General features: G+C 45.0%; 1 protein-coding gene across 1 annotated transcript in view; it reads right to left on the bottom strand.

Annotated features, from left to right (window-relative positions):
• Positions 1-10,999, bottom strand: part of LOC131246617 (N-alpha-acetyltransferase MAK3) — a 30,642-nt gene extending 19,643 nt beyond the window's left edge. Inside the window, exons 1-2 of the mRNA XM_058246913.1 lie at positions 10,609-10,999; positions 10,137-10,257 (exon numbers count right to left, since the gene is read on the bottom strand). Of these exons, the coding sequence (XP_058102896.1) occupies positions 10,137-10,257; positions 10,609-10,803 (316 nt within the window). The 5' untranslated portion in view covers positions 10,804-10,999. The remainder of the gene's footprint in view (positions 1-10,136; positions 10,258-10,608) is intronic.
• Between the last annotated feature and the right edge of the window lie 7,244 nt (positions 11,000-18,243).

Genomic DNA, 18,243 nt, shown 5'->3' with positions numbered 1-18,243 from the left:
TATAACCATCTTGCATGTGATGTAGGACAATTAACCACTTGCTCTAAAAGCTCGAACTGTTAGAGTATGGCAAATCAATTACTTTATCTCATAGCTCAGGCCCCACATCGCGTGGGTTAGAACCTCGATTGAACCCCCCTCGTAGGCCCCAAATCACACGAGCCACCCACCTCACATGGGCCACCCACCTCGAGTATGTCCCCGCATCCTACAGGCTACCCCACTCGAGCCCGGTGTGAAAATGCCCGTATTAATCACTCCCGATGAGGAGTCTTGAACACGAGACCTCCCGCTCTGATACCACTTTGATGCAGAACAATTAACCACTTGCTATAAAAGCTCGAACTGTTAGAGCATGACGAATCAATCCCTTTATCTCCTAGCCCAGGCCCCACATCGCATGGGTTAAGACCTCGATTGAACCCCCCTCGTAGGCCCCAAATCACATGGGTACCGCCTCCACAAGCCACTTGCCTCACACAGGCCACCCACCCCGAGTGTGTCCCCTCATCCCACAGGCTACCCCACTCGAGCCCGATGTGAAAATACCCCTGCATTATTATTTGTTGCAGGACAATTTCTAAAAGCTCGAACTGATTAAGCATGGCGAATTAATTCCTTTATCTCATAGCTCAGGCTCCACATCCCATGGGTTAGGACCTCGATCGAACCCCCCTCGTGGGCCCAAAATCACATGGATACCGCCTCACACAAGCCACCCACCCCGAGTGTGCCCCTAAGAGACCTCCCGCTTTGATACCAATTTGCTGCAAGACAATTAACCACTTGCTCTAAAAGCTCTAACTGATAGAGCATGACAAATCAATCCCTTTACCTCATAGCTCACGCCCCACATCCCATGGGTTGGGACCTTGGTCGAACCCCCCTCGTGGGCCCCAAATCACATGGGTACCGCCTCACACGAGCCACCCACCTCGAGTGTGCCCCTGCATCCCACAAGCAACCCCACTCGAGCCCGGTGTGAAAATGTCCCTGCATTAGCATGCCTTCGCTAGACCTCCTTTACGATTTCTAAAACACCGATTGTTCCATTCCCTCCATAGAACCCAAATCCCAACTGGAAGATAAAGGTGTCAAATCTTCTTTCTTGTCTTCCCTTTGCCCCCTCCATGCCAAGACCGAAATAAAGAAACAATCAAACCTGGAATTACCCAATGAACTCCAAATCTAACAAGAAAACCATCCCACACTTTCTTGGCAAAATCGCAATGAATAAAAAGATGATGCATTGATTCTTCATCTTGAAAACACATTAGACACACGTTCAGAATAATCATACTTCTCTTGCGCAAATTGTCGACCGTGAGCACTTTGTTTCTCCCCACTAACCAAGTCAAGGTGGCTTACCTTCGGAGGAGCCCTACATCACCATAAATAAGCTTTATGGCTAACCTGAGTAACAAATATTCCATCACTAATTTTTTGATAAAATGATTTGATTGAAAACTTGTCAGACTTTTCTACTCGCCATATCATCGAATCCCTTTAAGAAATCATCGGGCGAAACTTGCTCAAAACAACCAACAAACTCAATAATTCCTCTACTTCTTCATTTGAGTTTCTCCTACAAGGAGGAGGCCAAATGACATCCTCTCCCTAAAAAAAGAAAAGCATTTAGCTACCAACAAATTTTTCTCTAATGATATATTCGCTAATAGGGGAAACCTCTCCCTCAACTTTATATCTTCTAGCCAAACATCCTCCCAAAATCTAATCCCCTCACCATTACCTAAGGAAAACCCCACTCCTTCCCAAACCTTGTCTTTAAGCAAAGCCACCACTATCCAAAGAGACGATGCCTTGTACAAGGAAGACTCATTAATCCACCAAGAACCATCTTGAACCCCATACGTTCTACTCATTGCCTCCCTCCATAAGCCACCTTCTTCAACCCCGAATCTCCACACCCATTTACCCAGTAGCGCTAAATTCATCTCTCCCAAAACCCTAAGCCCTACTCCCCCTTGATCCCAAGGTTTACATACTTCCTCCCACTTCATTAGATGAAACTTATGTTATCTTCCACGAGAAACCCCTCCTAATTTTCGCGAGCTTGTTAATCACCCCTAGTAGGCACTTAAAAAGAGATATAGTATATACTGGTAGGTTAGACATTGTCGTCTTAATTAACGTTAATCTTCCTCCAAAGGATAAGTGCCTATTCTTCCAACAAGATGGTCTGCTTTCAAATCTCTCGATCACTTTATCTCAAAGATGTTCAGTCAGCTTCCCAATACATAGTGGTAAACTAAGGTCAATAGTCGGAAAGAAGCCTTCCCTACACCCGAAGATCCTAGCAAAAGAAACTACCTCTTCCTTCGACAAACAACTCCTAATAGTTCACTTTTACTGGAATTAACCTTTAGACCAGAAACCACCCCAAAGCAAACAACAATCATCCACAAATTATCTACCTTTGATTCATCCGCCTAGCATATAAGCAAGGTATCATCCGCATACCGTAGGTGTGATATTTGAAACTGAGAGTTATCAACTTTAAAGCCTTTTACTAAACCAGCCATCACACTCCTATCAATCAATCTGCTCAAAGCCCCCAATATCACCACAAATAAGTATGGTGACAAAGGGTTACCTTGACGCATGGAAGAAACCATTTTGGGGATCCATTTACCAAAATACAAGTTTTTGCCGATTTTTAACGCAAACCTGAATCCATGAGTGCCATTTCTGACCACATCCCAAACTACCCAACTTGAAGTCTAGAAAGTCCCAATCCGTATGGTTGTACTCTTTCTCGATGTCCAATTTTCAAATCACACCCTTCAAACCTTTCCTACAAAAATTGATCATCTCGTTAACTATCAAAGCATTATCCACTATTTGGCGGCCATCGACAGAAGCTCCTTGTGACTTGGAAATCACATTTTCAATAACCGCATGAAACCTTGAAGCTAATATTTTTGCCAAAATCTTATACATGCTTTTCTCAAAAGACTAATAGGTCCAAAATCCTTCAAAATTTCTGCCCCCTATTTTTTTGGAATTAGCACTAGAAAAGTAGCGTCCAATTCCGCTACAAGGAATCCTTTTTCAAAAAAATCACATACGAAACCAATTAAATCCTTCTTAACAAGACCCCAAAACATTTGAAAAAAATGCAATTGGGTAGCCGTCTGGACCTGAGGCTTTATCACAACCCAAATCGAAAATTACCGCCTCTATTTCTTCAATTGAAATTGCTTTCTCTAAGGATTCAACCTCCTCCCTTGAAAGAGCATTGAAATTGAGATTATAAAGTGTTGGTCTTTCCCATTCTACATCAGATAAATGTTCTTTGTAGAATTGTACTATCGAATCACATGCCTTTGCTTTCCCTTCTACCCTCTCCCCTCCAACCACCACGGCATTAATTTTGTTATTTCGAGCTCTTGCACTAGCCATTGCATGAAAAAATTTAGTATTTTTATCACATTCCTTTAACCAAAGAACCCTAGATTATTGCCTCTATTTGATTTCGTCCTCCCTTTGTCTCGCATTGAACTTTCCCATATAAATTCCCCTCCATGCCTTCTCTTCATCCGAGAGCCCACCTCCTTATAAAACATAGAGCCTTTGAATTTCTTGCAAAATTTTTGAAGATTCCTCTTCCTGAATCCCCAACACTTCTTTTTTCAAGACGTTTATCTTTCCTTTAAGCATTTTCTATTTCTAAAAAAGAGAGAAACCAACTCCTCTAATTGAGAAGGAAAGCCGCAATTCCTTCACTTTACCTAAGAAGCCCTCCACCTCTAACCACATAAGCTCAAACCTAAAAGGGGCACGACCCCTTATACTCTTCCTCTGTCTCCAATATAATCAAGCAATGGTCAAATACTTGCCTTGGTAAACTCATTTGATAAACTAAAGGGAACTTTTCATCCCAATCTGCTGAAAGCAAAAATCGATCCAGCTTCAATTTGACTGGTCTTGCATGCCCATTAGACCATGTGAATTTAACTTCCCCCATTAGAAGATCAACCCATCTCGTTTTTTACTTTCCATTCCGAGAAATCTCTCGTGCTTCTAGTAATGTGGTTGCCATTTGATTTTTTTAAAGAGAATCTCACAACATTGAAGTTGCCTTCCACTACCCACGACAATTGCCATTTGCTTCAACATATATCTAGTTACAACCATAGAGCCTGCTTAGAACCTGGCCTATTTGGCCCATATATCGTAGTAAAGACCCATCTAAAATCGGATAATACCTATTTAAACATAACTAATAGAGAAAAACTACCCTCCTCAACTGTCCTCCTTCAACGACAATTTAGAGTTCCAAATTACTAGGATTCCACTAGCTAAACTGACGACATTTAAAGCTACCCACTCTTTCCATTTTCCTTTCCACAATGAATTCACCAGCCTCTACTCTACTACCCGCAGCTTTGATTCCTGAAATGCTACTACTTGAGTCTTGTACTTTTTACATATTTCCCTAATCTGTATTCATTCTTGTGGACACCCCAAACCTCAAACATTCCAACTTATGATCTTCATGGAGACACTTCACTTGCCAGCCCTTCTACCCTTTACTAGCATGTCTACATGTTTCTCATTCTCCTGAGGCATAGCTAAATGAGAAACACTCCACTTGGGGCCCAATTGGTAGGTTAATGTGGAACAAGTTCCCCTTGGCCGTGCTCTCAGCAATCTGGAGTAAGGTATTTCATAACAATAACGGTGGCCGTAATGGCCACCATCGTTACCTTTACGATGTGGATTGTAACGGTCATTACGGTCTCTTTTTTAAATTAAAAAATATGAAAAACTTATGTCAACCTTGTAATGAAACACTATAGGGCCATTACAGCCTTTACAAGGGCGTAACGAGTAGTTACAGGGCCTTACAACCTTTACGGGGGGGCATAATGAGCCATTATGGGGGGTTGTACCATGGCAGCTTTGTTAGTAATCCAAGACCCACCGAGGTGGGTGGTTTGGCTAGGAATCACAATGGGTATAGCATTTGAACTTGAATCCTCTACTTGAAGTTGGAACTTGATAAAGACATATAGAAACCAATTCTCCATACTTGCTTAAGAACCCTCAGTGTTCAATCTATCGATTGTATTGGCGAATAATTTTAATATCAGGGGTTAGCGATATGAAACTATGGAGTAATGCAAAAAATCCAATGTATTGATGATAATATTGACAAAACATGCCGATATATCACGATATCTATGATATCTCCCAATATTCCCCGTGATATCTACGATATTTCACTGGGATTAAAAACATAGATGATTATTATGATCTACGATATTTATGTCTTGTATCATCCACTTAGAGAACTTAATGATATTAGTTTCTCTTGATTAATCTTCTCCACGTCACATCTCATCTTCTTCATCTTCTTTGTATCTTTCGATCATGGAAGTGACTTTAATCACTTATACCTTGTTATGTCTTCTTCCTCAGAAGATTTTGTTTTTTACCATTAAAAAAAAGGACTTTGTTCTTTTACTTAAATACAGATGGGCCTATTAATTCTCAAGTCTCTATCCAATCTTCACATTTCCTAAACCTTTTTACTGTTTCTCCCAATGGACCATTTGATATACCACATTCTATTCCTTTTATATGTGGTCCATTTGCTCCATAAGATCATATTACCTCCAATATCTTGTAGCATACCCATGTTTCACCAATACTCATAAGAAGATGCCACTCAAACCTAGCAAAGCAAAACTCTTCTGCTAACTAGGCTGTCTTGGTTCTGTCTTATTGCTTGTATTACGTGACATTTGAATGATATAAAATTATTATTTTTATATAATAATTGTGACGCAGGACAACCCTAATTATGATGCATGCTCATGGACATAATTAAACAGCGGAAATAAAAGGAATAAATGATCTAAAATTCTAACAGTAATCATCATAACTGAGAAAATCATAAAGGAAACATGCAATGGAGCGGGCTATCACTACAACCATGGATTATGGAATTCAATTACTACTTAGGTTGGATCCGGCGAGGGATGAAACCTCCCGATCTTGCGTGGTCACACCCAATCGATCAATGAAGATCACTAGTTTTTTTTTTCCAAGAAGTTTCTCGGATTAAGGATTTGAGAATTTGGGGGTTTAGGGTTTCCAAGGTTCTCAAGATTTTGATCACCAGGATTAGCTAACCCGGAAAATCACCAAGAAAACCATGACACTCAAGAAGTCGAGGGGCACAAGAAGAAATTAGAAGAAGAAGATTTAGGAGAGAAGAAGCACCATTAGAGAGAAGATAGGAAGGAGGCAACCAAAGGGTTTGCTTTTCATTAATCAATAGTTAAAATTCGAGTTTAGGGCTTTAGCCCACTTAAATAAGCAAATAAAGACATAAAATTACTAAAATACCCCTAGAATAAGCAAATAAAGACATAAAATTACTAAATGACCCCTAAGTCAAAAACGCGCAAAGAACATAAGTACGGGAAAGTTTGGGCGCTCGGTCTTCTTTCTCCAATCTTCCTTCACATGTGTCTTCCCTGAGTGGGGTCTTCTATATGTCCAATCACATGTGAAAGGTTTTCAGCTCTTCAATAGTCGCCTATCCACAAGGACGGCACTTGTGGTTGGCGCTTTCTTCGTTGGTACACCTTGAATGCGCTTGTGTCCCCATCAAATTGCGTCATTAATGCATGACAATGCATAGTTTTTTAGCTAAACAACGAAAACCTATTATGCATAGATTTTTTTCCTAATGTTTTTTTTTGGGCACAATGTGTACCCACCCCTTTTTTAGGCGAGACTATTCCCTATGGATGCATGCAATCACCCACAACCAAGTGCATCGGGCAATGCCGGGGTGGGGAGTTGAACCCACACCTATAGGGAGCAAACCCACAGTGTTGTTGGCTACTCGCCCAAACCCCATCAGGTTTTTCTTTTTCCTAATGTTTTGAGTTCTAAGTATGTAATCATGTGTCTTTTAACATTTCCTAAAGTTCCACCAAAAAATTTCACCATTTTCTGGAGTTTAACCAATGTTTCCCTCCAATTGTGAACCATGACACTCAATGGACCATGCCTTCCAAATCTCCCAGGTCAGAAGATGTTTATCTTTCTCCATTAAATGCAGTACTCCAAATATCAATGATATTATCAATAATATCACCGATATTATTAGCATCGCCAAGTAAGGGACACCGACACAATTGGTATTTTAAAAAATTTCAAATATCACCGATGTGTTCGATAATATCGGCAAATATTTTGTGATATTGCCAACTCAAAGATATTTTGAGAAGAATCTCTCATAAAGTTTCTAATACCAACAATAATATCCCCAATACCAGGGAAACATCTGTAAATAGATGAAAATCGATAGGAAATTGGGAAAAAACCCCAAAACTCAAAAATCTCCATTTTTGTGAGATTTTTCCCTTTAGGTGATTTCAATCAATCCTCTTAGGTTTTATTCAATCAAAGCTTGGATTTGGGGAAGAAATCTCGACTCGAAGTGGAGACGAGCTGGAACTCAACGGTGATGAAAAATCGAAGAGACTTTTTTTCAATGTGTGGCTATTGAAATCCGTGTCTATGCATGATCCTCATGCATTAATATGGATTTGTAGCAACAACAAAAAATAAATAAATCAACATCTAAGTGGAAAAGAGAGAAATCGGGAAATCCTAATTTCCTCATTTTTTTTACCCCTTAAATTAAGAATGGATACGTTCAAATCTTATGTGTTCATTAGTAAGGGCCAATATATTGATTGGCCCAATTTTTTCCCTTTTCGAAAAAAAGTTATTTTTTATTATTTAAAAATATTTTTAAAAAATCTATTTAATTGAAAATTGTGTTTTTTTACAATTAATTAATGTGAAATTTTTATAAATTGGTGTTAGCCAATCTATTGATTGGCTATAAATTTTATATATCTATTTTGTATAATTTTTTCTAACAACACATGGTTTATGCCCCCATAAAATGAAAACTTATTATGTGTAGAATTTTTATTTTTATTTTTTGCAATGTTTTGAGTCTTGTAAACATGTCTTTTAACATCTCCTAAAATTTCACTTGAAAATTCCAACTTCCCAAAGTTTCCCTCAAACGGTGATATTTTTTTAAGTAACGACGATACTGATACATGTTGATGGATTTTATTGTAATACGCAATAGAATTTAAAGGTTTTGAAAAATTCAATTCTTAATTTTAACAGGATTTCCGTCTAGATCAACTCATGTTTCTAAAAAAGAAGAAAAATCTACTACTTTCTAATCATACTTGAAGTAGATTCGTTGATCATTGTCGTTGCTTATCTCCTAACGCAGGGAGTCTCTCCCAGATCTATCTCAAGTAAGGAGAGATGAGAGCTTCCATCTGTTTCTTGGTAGGGAACAAATCAGACCACAGCCATCCATATGGTGGACACTAACTTGAGGACGTGGCCCATCTACTCTCTCTCTCTCTCTCTCTCTCTCTCTCTCTCTCTCTCTCTCTGAGATAGGATCTCATATAGGGGAGGGCTACAATTTCAAGAGCACACTATACAGTGCTCTGCATCCTACAAACATCTATGTACCCTACTATAAAGGATGTCTATGTACCTTCACAATTCATGCACCCCAATTATCTAAATTCCTTCACTATCCGTATTCACCATCCTTGGGCGATTCTCATGCCACCCAAGGTATGGATCAAATCATATCTCAATAATTGGATGTCCATCAAGCATGATTTAAAACAAACACAGCTAAAAACAAAAGTTAGATCAACTTTTTTTTTTTTTTTAAGTTGATGGTTGAAAAATTACGGTTAACCATCTCAAGTAAGGAGAGATGAGAGCTTCCATCTGTTTCTTGGTAGGGAACAAATCAGACCACAGCCATCCATATGGTGGACACTAACTTGAGGACGTGGCCCATCTACTCTCTCTCTCTCTCTCTCTCTCTCTCTCTGAGATAGGATCTCATATAGGGGAGGGCTACAATTTCAAGAGCACACTATACAGTGCTCTGCATCCTACAAACATCTATGTACCCTACTATAAAGGATGTCTATGTACCTTCACAATTCATGCACCCCAATTATCTAAATTCCTTCACTATCCGTATTCACCATCCTTGGGCGATTCTCATGCCACCCAAGGTATGGATCAAATCATATCTCAATAATTGGATGTCCATCAAGCATGATTTAAAACAAACACAGCTAAAAACAAAAGTTAGATCAACTTTTTTTTTTTTTTTAAAGTTGATGGTTGAAAAATTACGGTTAACCAACTAGAAACCGGATCCCATGTGGGATCACGCATACTTCAAGGACCCTGATGAAGACACCCAGATAAAGGCAATGCAATAGCCTCGTAGGGAGAGCCGAAGCTCCCTTGACTAAGTCGCCGTGTCCAATCTCAAGTGCCCAAGAGCATCAAAGGTTATACCTCTCAAACCTACATAAACATGTTCCATAGGAATTAACTCAGAAAATGCATAACGTAATCAATTAAGGCATAATAACATTGATTGTCCATGCACAACCCCAACACATGTTTCCATATCCTTGTCATGGATACATGGGTTTTGCCTCACACGAGCATCCATGGGTTCCGCCCCCTCGTGGGCCCCCGCATTAATCACCCTCAGTGAGGAGTCTCAAACATGAGACCTCCCGCTCTGATATCAATTTGATGCAAGACAATTAACCACTTGCTCTAAAAGCTCGAACTGATAGAGCATGGCGAATTAATCTCTTTATTTCATAGCCCAGGCCCCAAATCCATGGGTTAGGTTCTCGGTCGAACCCTCCTTGTGGGCCCCAAATCCATGGGTTCCACTCCCTCGTAGGCCCCAAATCCATGGGTTCTACCTCACACGAGCCACCCGCCTCACACAGGCCCCAAATCCATGGGTTCTGCAGGCCGCCCACCCCGAGTGTGCCCCTGCATCCCACGGGCCACCCCACTCAAGCCCGGTGTGAAAATGCCCCCGCCTTACAAGTTCCTCGTTCGTCACAAATAGGGAACTTGGCCTCCCTTTAAAATATCGTTTACATCGAATGTATCAAAAGGATTCAAATGAAGTACTGCAAGAACATCAAATACTCAAGTTAAAAGCTCCCAAAAATCAGGTACTACAACTCAAAAAAAAAAAAAAAAAAACTTACCAATCCCTTTCCCTCTATAGGGTTTGATTACAACAAGCATCGCAATGTAACCTCTAAACGCGTTCCGATGTTCACCCATCTTGCAAACAACGGTCCCCACACAATTGCCCTTGTGAAATGCCTGAAATTACAGATAGAACTGAATCATCGTATCAACATCAACAGCTCCAATGCAAGAAACAAATGCAATTAACAAAGAGACCTAGAAACAAACACCAAGCGACAAGGCCCATTAGATCAACGGCCCGTGGATCACCGATTCATGGGCCCCGCTTGTATAAACCCAAGGCCAGAAGATTCTATGGAGTATAGAAATTCCAGGGCCGAAGATCATACAACTCCCCTTGATTCAAGTCAGATATACAGAAAAAGCGTGTATGGAAGATAAATAAGAGAACCCTAGCGGGAGAAGGAGAAATAGAAGGAGGTGGAGGCGTATATACGGAGAGATGGTGTATAGGAAATGAAATACCAGGAAGCAGAGGTGGGGCCAGAGATAGACGAAGTAGCGGTACGTGAAGATGGAGTAGGGTTCGCTGAGCTCCTGGTCGACCAGGCGCATGATAAGCGGTAGGTGATGTTCACCCCCGTAGCTAACGTACTCAATCTCTGATGGGGTGAACTGCACCAACCCTCCTTCTGTCGTTGTTGGAGGACTCGTCGTCATAGCCTCCCTCACTCCGTCTCTGTTTCCTTTCCTTCCTTTTCTTTGGGGGAGTGCGTACTACGCACCGCGCGAAGTGCTCGGCGATCCGAGCGTACTCTCTTTGTTTCCTTTCCTTTCTTTGGGGGGAGTGCGTTCTACGCACCGCGCGGTGCTTGGCGATCCGACAGATTTCCCTGTAGCCCCCGTACGAAGAGGGACGCCGATTGAACACTGACAGTCTCACGCTGCCAGTAGCGACTCGGTACTGGACGGTTGTATGTGACTGCGGAACGATGCATGTGTTTTATCTGCCGTCCATTCATTTTTACCGCTCATTTCACGGCATGAACTAAAAAATAAGGCGGATCAAGATCTCAATTGGACCCCACTACAGGAAAACAGTGTTGATTAAACGCCCACCGTTAAAAACTTATTAAGGCCAGAAAAGTTTTGGATCAAGCTCGTATTTGTATTCTTTCAGGGCTGTACATCCAGCCGAGTTGCATCCAGGTGGCCCAAGTTTAGCTTGGCTTGTACATGCTCTTCTCGAGTTTGAGATCAAGCTCAAGCTCGGCCTCAAGTTTACTATTGAAGCTTAGGTTGTTTGTCAAAACTTTCAAATCGATCTACCAGATCAAGTTGAGGCGAGCTTACCTCGAGTCAATCTAACCTAAACCCTAACCTGCACCTGACCCAACCTAGTAATCCAACCCAACTAACCCAACCCTCAATTCAAATATTTAATTAATAATATACATAAATATATAATGTTAGATAGAACCATAGAGGGTACCTTGTGGTTAGTGCTAAGAAAGAGGACAAAGGAGACCCCGGCTCGAGCAGGGGACCCTCCGATGCCAAAGTCAGGCCTGGACTCGGGGTCTCAAAGTATTGAAAGGTTTTTAGAGGGAATTTGTTTCGTACCTCTCAAGGTGACAGGGTCCCTCTTTTTATAGCTGCTGGGGTCCTCCCGATATTGAGCGCGGGATCTTCTCCTGGTATCACGGAGATAAGATCGTGCCGTCTTGAGCCGTCATCCGATCCCGTGAGCTTGGGGTCGGAGATCTTATCCCAAGATATCCGGAATGATATCTGCCTGGCGACGGTCGGTCTTGCAAGGTGGTCCGCCCGACACTGCCCGGAACGCCGATAAGTCGTCCGAACCGACTCAACCATTGTCTCGGTTTAGCGAACCATGCCTCGGATTTGACACATCCTTCGGTGACCCGAGGTATTAAGTCCGAGTCCCGAGGCATTAAGTCCAAATCTTCGGACTTGTATTTTTGCCCCCAACAGTAAGCCCCCTTACTCCGTGTGCTTCATATGACACTGAGGAGTAGCGAGTTTGGAGTCGGTTCGTAACTTAGTCCGAGATGAGTCGTGGTCATTAAATGCATTCCGTGAGGCCTTTGATGGGGGACGGTTCAGCTTCTGACATCGCATGCGCCGTCAGCCGTCAAATCACACATCCCGCCAACGAAGATTGGACACGTAGCAAAGGTATTATTGTCGCCAGTCGACGTGCGCCACGTGTCGAGTGAGGGAATCGATGCAGGCGTCGAATCATTTCCCCATTAATTGTCTCCGCCGTATGGCGACCTTATATAACGTCAGGGGCCCCGCACTTTAAACTTTTACTGCTCTTACCATTCCCGCTCCGCATTTTCTTTGGGGTTCGCATAGCCTTTCATCTCCTTCCTTTCCTTTCTCTTAACCGTCGGTGCCTCTTTCCGCCATTTCCGTTTTCCTTTCTCCCTCCGGTGAGTTTCTCCTTCCTCTTTATTAGGTAATAATGGCGGATAGGAGTTCTCAAAGTCCTCAGGGAGGAGCTTCTGGAGACGAAGGCGAAGCGCAACGTTTTTGGAACGTTGCGGAATCGCCTTCCTTACTGACGGAGATAGCAGTGGACGCCAACGCTGCTTGTCTACCGGAGAGAGTCACCGAAGCTCCAGCGGAGCGCCCGGCTTCCGTCGTTCCTTCTCGGGGCGGGTCGTCTCTATTAACCCGTCCGGGAAGGCCTAACTTGCCAAGGGACATGGAGGAGGATGAGGAGGAAGAAGATGAAATTTTAATCACCGAAGGAACCCCTGATCTTGCTCCCGTTGGTGAATCGGCGCAGGCGAATCTCAAGAAGAAGGATCGGGGAAGATTTAAGCGGTCCGGTTCCTTCAGTGACTGAGACGGATTTGGATAGAATCCGAGTCGGGTACCATATTCCCGAAGTCGGTCATCACCTATCTCCCCGTCCGAATGACTTGCCGGATCACCCTCCTGCGGGCAGTCGCGATTTACCAAGTGTCGATGCAATGCGGCTTGCGTCTGCACCTCGTCCGGGGAGTTCTGTCTCGCATAAAGATTGCCCGGGCAGATAGTCCCGAATGGGTGGAGGAACTTACTGGATGTGCGGTGTTGTGGGCCGAGATGGAACAGCCACCGCCTACCAACGAATTTCTCCACCAGATCAAGTGCGGGTAAATCCGAACTATCCCGGCTTCTACGTCTTCGCTGCTTGGCGAGGCGGAGGCGGTTCCCTGATAACCGACCCTCCCACTTCCAACAAACACTGGAGAGAGCGTTGGTTTTGGGCATGTGGTCGCTGGGAGACGGATGAGTCCGGGTCCTACGAGGCTCGTGTCCCTCGGGCGTTCCAAAGAGCAGGTGACTTGGGTCTTCTCTCCCTCTCGCCCCCTTTTTTTTCTTTTCTTTTTTTTCTTTTTTTTTTTTTTGTAATATTCTGAGTCTGACGGGCTTGTGTTTGGCAGATATTCCAAAGAAGCGGCCGAAGCTCGGCACCACTGCCTCGGCTCGGATCAAAGAGTTGAGGTCGTTGGATCCGAGGGACAGGTCTTGGAAGGTGCTTCTACAGCCGGAGCGCCTTCATCTTGCAGGTCTGGACTCGGAAGTTACAGGTAATTGAGAATGAATCTTCTGGATTTTCCGAATTTCCCCCGACTTACTTCGCCATAACTTATTCTCTTTTTTTTTTTTTTTTTACAGATCTGCCTGAAGCTCGTCCCGACCTTAGGATTGTCCCCGAACCGGAGATGACCGGAGCTCGCCCCCCCTTAGGGCAGTCACGAAGTTGAAGGCTCCTCCGCGGTCGGTTCTTCTTTCGGAACCTCGGCCGCCGAAGAGGTAAAGGGTGCTGCGGAAGGAGAAAGAGCCCGTGAGCTCGTCTGCCCCTTCCGGCGGCGTGATTCGGGTCCCGGAGGTACGGGCGGAAGTGACGGCGATTGCTGCTTCGGAGCCTCAGGCGGCACCTGACTCGGCACGCGTTGAGACGGCTGTGCCGAGTCGGGAAGAAGAGGCCGGGGCCGCGTCCTCCAGAGGGGAGGGAGAGACGAGGACCGCGTCCTCCCGAGGGGAGGAGACGGACCAGGAGGGGCCGTCAATCCTGCAGCAAGTGGTGTCGGGGATGGTTCCTTGGGCCCTGGCCCACGGGTGTGAAAGAGAGTTCGTGAAACTCTACAACGCCCCGGATGCTTTTTGAACTCGCTCCTTGCTTAATCAAGGCCAGCAAGGAGCTATCCTCAACTCATCGGCTGCAGGCTCTTCTGTCTGAGGCCGAAGGTCGACGCGAGGAGGCCGAGATCCGGGTCGGCGTCCTGACAGGCGAGGCGTCCCTTGCCCGGAAAGCTGCCGAAGACGCGAGGGTAGAGGCGGCTTCCTCCAGAAGAGCCCTGGACGAAGCGAAGGCAGAGGTCGCTCAGGCACTGGCTCGACTCTCCAAAGCTGAAGAGGAGAATCAGCGAGTTCTAGCAGTCCATGCTTCGTGTGCGGATGACTTAGCTCGGGCTAAGCTTGAGGCGGCGGAGCACATTCAGCAGGCCGTCGAGAAGACTCGGGAGGCTGAGAAGGCTAGGGACCAAGCCGTCCAAGCATTCCTTGAGTCGGCGGAGTTCGAGGATGAAAGGGACCGCTTGTTCCAAAGCGGATATCTGGAATGCGTCAAGGACATAAAGAAATCCTTCCCTGACCTTGACCTTTCAGAAATCGAGGGTGGAGCAGCCTCGGGATCCGAGAACCCGGACGCCACTGCTGAAGATACTGCTGGGGACGAGGCCGGTGCATGAGGACCATTACCGGGGCCCTTGGACATATATATTTTTTTTTTTTGCTTTGATGTAATCGCTTGCTTTGTACTTACATATGTTTTGATGAATGAAAGAGAAATGCCTATCTTTACTTATTCGACTTGGCTTTATCCTTTCTTAGTTCAGAGTCTTTAATCGTTGAAGACAGAACTAGGGATAGTAGACTTTGAGGTGTTCAGCGTTCCAAGGGTGGGGCAACGGTTGTCCGTTTAGGTCTTCTAGCTGATACGTTCCCGGTCTAATGGTGCCCGAGACGATGTAGGGTCCTTCCCAGTTGGGTCCCAGTGTACCCGAACCAAATTCCTTGGTGTTAGAAAACACTTTTCGAAGAACCATATCCCCCATTCGAAATCTTCTAATCCTAACTCGGGTATTGTAGAACCGAGCCACTTGTCGCTGCCGCGCCTCCGCGCGCAGCCGTGCCACTTCTCTTTGTTCGTCCAGAAGGTCAAGTCCGAGTGCAAGGAGTTCTTCGTTTGCTTCTGCATTGAATGTGGTGATCCGAGCCGAAGGTAATCCGATTTCAACGGGAGTGACGGCTTCCGAGCCATAGGCTAGTGAAAATGGAGTCTCCCCCGTGGCTGTTCGAGCGGTGGTTCGGTAGGCCCAAAGAATTTTCGGGAGCTCTTCGGCCCACGCTCCTTTGGCTCGGCCAAGCTTGGTCCGAAGATGTTGCTTGATAATCTTATTAACCGCTTCAACTTGTCCGTTGGTTTGAGGATGATGAGGCGAAGAGTAAACGTTTCTGATTCCGAGGTTGTCGCACATCCCGCGAAAGCTTCTGTTATCAAATTGCCTTCCGTTGTCTGTAACAATGGTACGGGGTACCCCGAATCGGCAGATAATGTTTTTCCATACAAATTCGGTGATCTTCTGCTCGGTTATTTTAGCTAATGGTTCTGCCTCGGCCCACTTCGTGAAATAGTCAACCGCTACCACAGCAAACTTGGTCTGACCTTTTCCCATAGGGAGCGGTCCTATGATGTCGACGCCCCACTGTGCGAAAGGCCAGGGACCAGTCATCGGCGTTAGTGCTTCGGGTGCTTGCCTCGGAATTGCCGCGAACCGTTGGCATCTGTCGCATTTTTGAACGAGCTCGCGAGCGTCGTGTTGGATAGTGGGCCAGTAGTATCCCTGTCGTAGGACCTTGTAGGCGAGGGATCGCCCTCTAGAGTGGTTTCCGCAGATTCCTTCATGAATTTTCCGTAACACATAGTTTGCCTCGCTGGGTTTGAGGCACCGCAGCAACGGGGCGTAGTAACCTTTCTTGTAGAGGGTTCCGTTGAATATGGTATAACGGGAGGCTCGAATCTTAATTCGTCGAGCCTCGGCACGATCATCGGGCAATTTTCCTTCGTCAAGGTATTGGCGGATTGGATCAATCCAGGAAGGTTCCGAGTCGATTGTATTGACGGCCTCGCTAATCGGCTCATCTATGCTTGGCTTGTCAACGTATTCGACAGGGACGGACCTGGGTATTTCATCTTCTTTGTCCGAGGCGAGCTTCGCTAGCAAATCGGCTTTGCTGTTTTCCGTGCGAGGGATCCGAGTCACACGACAGAATTGAAATCCGTTGATAAGTTCTTTCGCTTTCTCCATGTAAGCCCTTAGCCGGTCTTTCCGTGTCTGGTATACACCGGTAACTTGGTTAACAACCAACTGAGAGTCGCTGAAAACACTTAGGTGCGTGACTTCCATGCTAGCGGCGAGTCGGAGGCCGAGTAACAACGCTTCGTATTCCGCCGTATTGTTCGACGCTTGGAATCCAAGTCGTAAGGCATACTGTATATAGGTATGATCGGGGGTTTCCAGCACAACCCCAGCCCCACTGGCCTTCGAGTTGGAAGAACCGTCGACATACAGATTCCACGGAATAGGGCAAGGGGGAGCGGTCGAGGTCGGAACTGCACCGTCCTTCGGTGTATCATTTACTGAAAGTTCGGTTGAAGACGTTCCCTCGGCGATAAAATCAGCTACGGCTTGCCCTTTGATTGCTGCCTTTGGTCGGTATTGAATATCAAACTCACTCAGCTCGATAGCCCATTTGGTGAGTCGGCCGGAAGCTTCTGGTTTCTGCAGTACCTGGCGAAGCGGAAGGTCGGTCATTACAATGATGGTGTGGGCATGGAAATACGGCCTAAGTCGCCGAGAGGAAGTTATTAAAGCCAAGGCCACTTTTTCCAAGCTTGGGTATCTCGTTTCTGCCGTAACCCATGTTGCTTTCCTTCCGTTCTCGTATCAAAGCCGAGCTAACCGCCGCCTACAGCTAGGTAGAGGAGCAACGACTCCTTGGGTTTTGATAAGAGTGGTGCGAACCGAGATATGATTTTAATTTTTGAAATGCCGCTTCACACTCTTCCGTCCAACCCATCGCTTGTCTTCCTTTCAATTGTTTAAGAAAGGGAGACATTTATCCGTTGCTCGACAGAATCGATTAAGCGCGACTGTCGGCCAACCTTTGGACGCCCTTAATGGTTTTGGGGATTCCATATCAATCGAGTCTTTATCTTCTCGTGGTTTGCCTCTATCCTCGGATCGACCAAGAAACCGAGAAATTTTCCAGCCTACTCCAAAAGCACATTTACTTGGATTTAGCTTCATCCGAACTTCCGCAGGATTAGAAACATTTCTTCCAAATCATTCACATGATCCGCCGTGTATGCTTTTGACGAGCATGTCGTCGATGTATACTTCCATGGTTCGGCCTATAAGCCGAGCAAAGATTTTGTTAACTAACCTTTGATAAGTTGCGCCAGCATTCTTCAGACCAAATGGCATCACTCGGTAACAATAAAGGCCTTTGTCGGTGACAAAGGTAGTTTTTGATTTATCTGTTTGATGCATTACAATTTGATTATATCCCGAATATGCATCCATGAAGCTAAGGAGCTCATGTCCGGCTGTACTATCTACTAGCTGGTCTATCCTCGGAAGCGGAAAGCTATCTTTGGGGCAGGCTTTATTTAAGTCGGTATAGTCAATACAGACTCGCCACTTCCCGTTGGACTTCTTTATAAGCACGACATTCGCGACCCACTCGGATAGTGTATTTCTTCTATGAAATTAGCCTGGAGTAGTTTGTTGACTTCTTTCTCAATGATGGCGTATCGTTCGGGGCCGAGCGGTCGTCGCTTCTGTCGGATCGGTCGATATGACGGATCGACGTTAAGTCGGTGAGTCACCACGGAGGGGTCGATCCCTTGCATATCTTCATGACTCCAAGCAAATACGTCGGCGTGCCTTCGGAGCAGGGCGATCAGCTTTTCTCTCAAAGGGGATTGCAGAGATGAGCCAATTCGTACTGTCTTGGATTCATCTGTTTCGACTAAGGGGATTGAGACAAGATCTTCGACCGGCTGTCCTCGTT

This window comes from Magnolia sinica, chromosome 5 (genome assembly GCF_029962835.1).
Source record: "Magnolia sinica isolate HGM2019 chromosome 5, MsV1, whole genome shotgun sequence".
In the NCBI taxonomy this organism is placed as follows: Eukaryota; Viridiplantae; Streptophyta; class Magnoliopsida; order Magnoliales; family Magnoliaceae; genus Magnolia; species Magnolia sinica.
Note: the sequence above shows the minus strand (reverse complement) of the source record. Positions and strands in the feature narration are given on the sequence as shown.